A 5,210-nucleotide genomic window follows, 5' to 3' on the forward strand; every position below is an offset into this window, starting at 1 on the left:
TTTCAGTAAAAATCCGGTTGACTGGGAACCTAATAAAAATACAAGGATTTGTAGTGCTCAATTTATAAACAATAAATCAGAGCATCCACTTCATCCATCATATGTACCTTCTATTTTTCTGAAAAAGAAAAATACTAAATGTTCAATGCAATCTTTGCAACGTTTTGAAAGAAAGTTACCAGTGAAAACTGAGAAGACTAGGAAAATAATAATAATACAAGTGACATGAGAATGGAGCAAGACCCAGTCAAAATCAAACTTTTACCGTATGCTATTGCAGATGTTTCGATTTTATTCGGAGTTAATAAATCAGAAACAACTTTGTCTACCTCAAAACGATCACCTTTTAATTTATGTGCATTACCAGCTGTTATTCTCAGGACTCGTTGTTTAAACCATTCATCAGATTTTGACTGATTGATTCGGAAGTTTTACCTTCCCTTTATCCACAAAATTTGTACTTACGGACAAGGTAAATGGAAAGTGCTCCATTGCTTTACTTTGTATTCCAGATATTCCAGGTTTCTCAAGATCTTGTGAAATAGATGGTACCGCTAATGTACTAAATTTGTTAATGTCTTGTAAAATATTTGAAGAAGTGATAGTTTCCTCATTATCGCTATTATTTGCCTAAAATTAATTTCGATGAAGTTTACTAAATAAATAATTACAAATAAAAGAGAGCATTCGAATTTCATTCAGTATCATTTTTGCAAAGTAAAGTAAAACTGCATTTAATTACTAAAATATCAGGTTACATAGGAAATTTATAATAANATCTCACTTTTTTTTCCGACCGATCATTCCATTTAATATGAGGAATATTTCTCTTCTCTAAAACTAATTTAAAAGCCACATCACAAATTATCTTCAGATTCGTACCCATATGCAGCGCCAATGAAGGAGCGCTGAAGCTCTTATCAGATTCGTTGTAACCACTTATACTTTTTGTGGCTGATATGAGTAGTTGAAACGCCTCCGGTTTTAAAACGTCGAATAATCCCTTTATATCTCCATCTATCATCTTCAGTGTTAATAACATCCTCCCCATTTCTCTAATTTTATTAGAAATTGCAGTTGTAATCTGCTGTGTCTTATGTTTACCTAATAGGGCTTCTCCGTACAAACAAATTAACGGATCATTTTTTGCAGCAGCACTTATTTTATCAGGTCGCATAATATCAAAAACTTCTTTTCTTAGTCGTGAAGATTTTAAAAAATCATGATTTCTTGTATTTACAAGTGCCATAAATGTTTGCGATTTGGATAAACAATTTTTTCCTGGTCGTGATTCTTCATTTGGTTTATTCATACACATCTTTACATGTTTGTGTAATAGTGCTTTTNAAGGTCTGAAAATAAATAAAAGGGTGATTTATGACATTTTCAACTGTTTTTTGTTACACTGACTATGTTTAAAAAAACCTGTTGACATGTCCGGGTTCTGGACTCTAAAATCCGGGGTTTTCACGCGTCTTGTCCTGGTTTCCAAATATTAGAGATTTTTTTTTTTTTATGTTTTCGTGGAAGAGGGGAAATCTTCAGAAGACACCCAGCCGTCCGTACGACTGGGTAGTGTCGGATTCCCGAGGAAGAAGTCCTCGGACCTACCGACTAAAACCCTTTACCTCAGGCCGTTTTAGGACCAACTAGGGTCCTCTTCAGCCGAAGCATCTGTTTCGATTCTTAAGCTCGACTTAACTTTCGGTGCAAACCATTTTCGCCTTTTAAGAACTACTTAAAGCTAAGTAGTACTTATTTACGTCGGTGCAAACGGGCATGAGAAACGTTACCCGGACTCCTCTCCATCAAAACCAGCGATTTGTCGTTGGTATGCAGAGTTTAAACGTGGTCGTACGAACACAAACGATGCGGAACGTTCGGGTAAAGTGAAGGTCCGTGAGATTGCAGAAATAACACAGATATCATCTGGAAGCGTACTTACAATTCTTCATGAAAATTTGAGCAATGAAAAGGTTTTTTCCAAGTGGGTGCCGCGATTGCTTTCAGTGGAATAAAAACAGCAACGAGTCGACGATTCAGCGAACTGTTTATCGCTATTTACTCGCAATAAAAAGGATTTCCTGCGTCGATACGTGACCATGGATGAAACATGGATACATCATTTCACTCCGGAGTCGAATCGGCAATCATCTGAGTGGCGCATGGCTGGCATAAGCCGCCCAAATCGTCCAAAAACGCGAGAAGTATTTAAGGACAATTTTCTTTTCTTTCTCACACCACTTTACCCTCCCTTGTTGCTTTGTCGGCCCTAAAATTCACATTTTCGTAAAGACAAATAATTACATCAAATTCACTATTACCTTTAGGTTTTTCTTTCTGCCTTTCCTGATTTACGCACAGAATTATTAGTTCCTTGTCTCGAAATCCTGTTTAATGCTCTCTGTGGTACAGATTCTTCTAAGTCACATTCATCCGATTCAGAACTGTAGTAAACGTCATTACATAAATGAATTTCTCCGTTTTCTTCGTTTGCTTTTCCTTTTTCAAGAAGCATCAAGACTTTAGCCACTTTGGCGGTCTGATAAATATCTTGTGGTAATCTGAAACGAAAACTGTATTAATAACACAATTTCGTATCATGTGGTTGTTTAGTATAAAACTATTAGAGGTGTACTTCAGTCACAATTCGCGACTATAGAGATTTCCATATTAAGGTATTTACTGGTAATTAATATGTGTATTAATAAAAAAATAAGCAGAAAGAATACCTATAAAATTCTGCGTGTGTTTTTTTGGTGTGGCCCATAAAAGTGGCTATTTGCTCAATTTCGGTTTCATCCAAGGACATTAATTGAAGCGTTGTTGCAATGTGCTTTCTAAATCTTGTAGATGTTAAAAGTTCGGGATGTTTCACGTTAGATCTTGTTGCTAATTTTCGTACAACATTTCCACCCGACATCCAACGGTTTTTAGAACCAGGATTGGCAAATAAATATGGATTAGTTTTCGGTACTATATCGTTTTCTTTTCTTATTTTTAATATGAGATTTATATATTTCTGTATTTGTTTTGAAAAAAGAATGGGAACTGGTTTAGAACCTTTGCCTCCCGTAACAACCCTTTTAAAGTTTTTACACATAATTTTTTCAACTTCAGTAAGAGATTCTACGAACTGTTCATGATTCAGATTACCATAGTCTTTCATGTATGTTTCAATTTTCAAGTGCTGAACCTCACCAACACGTTTGCGATTGAACATTAATGTTTGCGTCAGGACAACTTCTGTCAATGTTCTGTAGNGGGAGGCAAAGGTTCTAAACCAGTTCCCATTCTTTTTTCAAAACAAATACAGAAATATATAAATCTCATATTAAAAATAAGAAAAGAAAACGATATAGTACCGAAAACTAATCCATATTTATTTGCCAATCCTGGTTCTGAAAACCGTTGGATGTCGGGTGGAAATGTTGTACGAAAATTAGCAACAAGATCTAACGTGAAACATCCCGAACTTTTAACATCTACAAGATTTAGAAAGCACATTGCAACAACGCTTCAATTAATGTCCTTGGATGAAACCGAAATTGAGCAAATAGCCACTTTTATGGGCCACACCAAAAAAACACACGCAGAATTTTATAGGTATTCTTTCTGCTTATTTTTGTATTAATACACATATTAATTACCAGTAAATACCTTAATATGGAAATCTCTATAGTCGCGAATTGTGACTGAAGTACACCTCTAATAGTTTTATACTAAACAACCACATGATACGAAATTGTGTTATTAATACAGTTTTCGTTTCAGATTACCACAAGATATTTATCAAACCGCCAAAGTGGCTAAAGTCTTGATGCTTCTTGAAAAAGGAAAAGCAAACGAATTTAAAGGAAAAAGTTTGGGAGAAATTCATTTAAGTAATGACGTTTACTACAGTTCTGAATCGGATGAATGTGACTTAGAAGAATCTGTACCACAGAGAGCATTAAACAGGATTTCGAGACAAGGAACTAATAATTCTGTGAGTACTAATAATGAAGAGAGCACACTCGTAAATCAGGAAAGGCAGAAAGAAAAACCTAAAGGTAATAGTGAATTTGATGTAATTATTTGTCTTTACGAAAATGTGAATTTTAGGGCCGACAAAGCAACAGGGGAGGGTAAAGTGGTGTGAGAAAGAAAAGAAAATTGTCCTTAAATACTTCTCTGAACATATTAAGAAAAAAATTCCGCCGAAAAAACAAGAATGCGAAGAATTTCTCAAATACTACAATACTGATTTTCAAAATAAAGACTGGGTGAAGATTAAGACTTATGTATACAATGTGTATAGAAAAGAAATATAACTTTCTTATTATGTAGGACTTTTGTTACATGTAATATCTAATGTTATCTTCAGTTACGTTTTAAAAATGTACCAATAAACTTTTAATACCTAATATCCTACTAGCATTTTAATAAATCAAAATCGAATTTGCAATCGTTGAGCAACATTTTAAATATTTAATTAAATTGAAAGAAGAAAAACGTTGGGTTTTAGTTGCACTAAAGTATTTATTTATTTCGATAATGTTGTTTAGGCCTTTTCATGTCATTCTCAAGAGAGAAATTCTACTGAAATTAAAACCATTCACAATGGTATTTATAATGTTATGGACAGTTTAAAAACAGGTACTAAGAATAACTATCTATTGGGAAAATCCAGTAATAACAGGGGTGAATTAAATGTATACATTTCGACTTGATTTTATTAGCTTTTTATTGTTGTTATTAATGGCTTTCTTAATTTCCACAGAAACGTTTTATTTCTTTAAATTTGTTAGAAACTTTGGAAATTAAGAAAGCCATTAATAACAACCCTAATAATCAAGTAGGAATATATACATTTAATTCACCCTTGTTATTATTTGATTTTCACAATACATATTTATTCTTAGTACCTGTTTTTATACTGTCAAAAACATTATAAATACCATTGTGAACGGTTTTAATTTTAGTAGAATTTCACTCTTGAGAATGACCTGGAAATGTCGAAACAATATTGTCGAAATAAATAAATTCCTTAGTGCAATTAAAATACAGCGTTTTTCTTCTCTCGATTTAATTAAATTTTAAAATCGTTATAATATGATTTACGACTATATTCCGATAATAATGATTATCTAAGTTTTGTATGCGTATGTAGCTTGTGATTAATATCAATATTTCCTGGAAGTCAGTGTAACAACTAAACAAAGCTGTAT

The 5,210-nt window shown here is 33.3% G+C and overlaps 1 protein-coding gene across 1 annotated transcript; it reads left to right on the top strand.

The window, feature by feature from the left end:
• The first annotated feature begins 3,277 nt into the window (after positions 1–3,277).
• LOC112906405 lies at positions 3,278–4,480 on the top strand. The gene is made up of 3 exons (XM_025980466.1): positions 3,278–3,606; positions 3,775–4,052; positions 4,105–4,480. The coding sequence occupies exons 1-3, from the start codon at positions 3,416–3,418 to the stop codon at positions 4,311–4,313; spliced, it is 678 nt and encodes a 225-aa protein (XP_025836251.1). The 5' UTR covers positions 3,278–3,415; the 3' UTR covers positions 4,314–4,480.
• The last annotated feature ends 730 nt before the right edge of the window (positions 4,481–5,210 follow it).

This window comes from Agrilus planipennis, unplaced genomic scaffold, assembly GCF_000699045.2.
Source record: "Agrilus planipennis isolate EAB-ADULT unplaced genomic scaffold, Apla_2.0 scaffold187, whole genome shotgun sequence".
Taxonomy (NCBI): Eukaryota; Metazoa; Arthropoda; class Insecta; order Coleoptera; family Buprestidae; genus Agrilus; species Agrilus planipennis.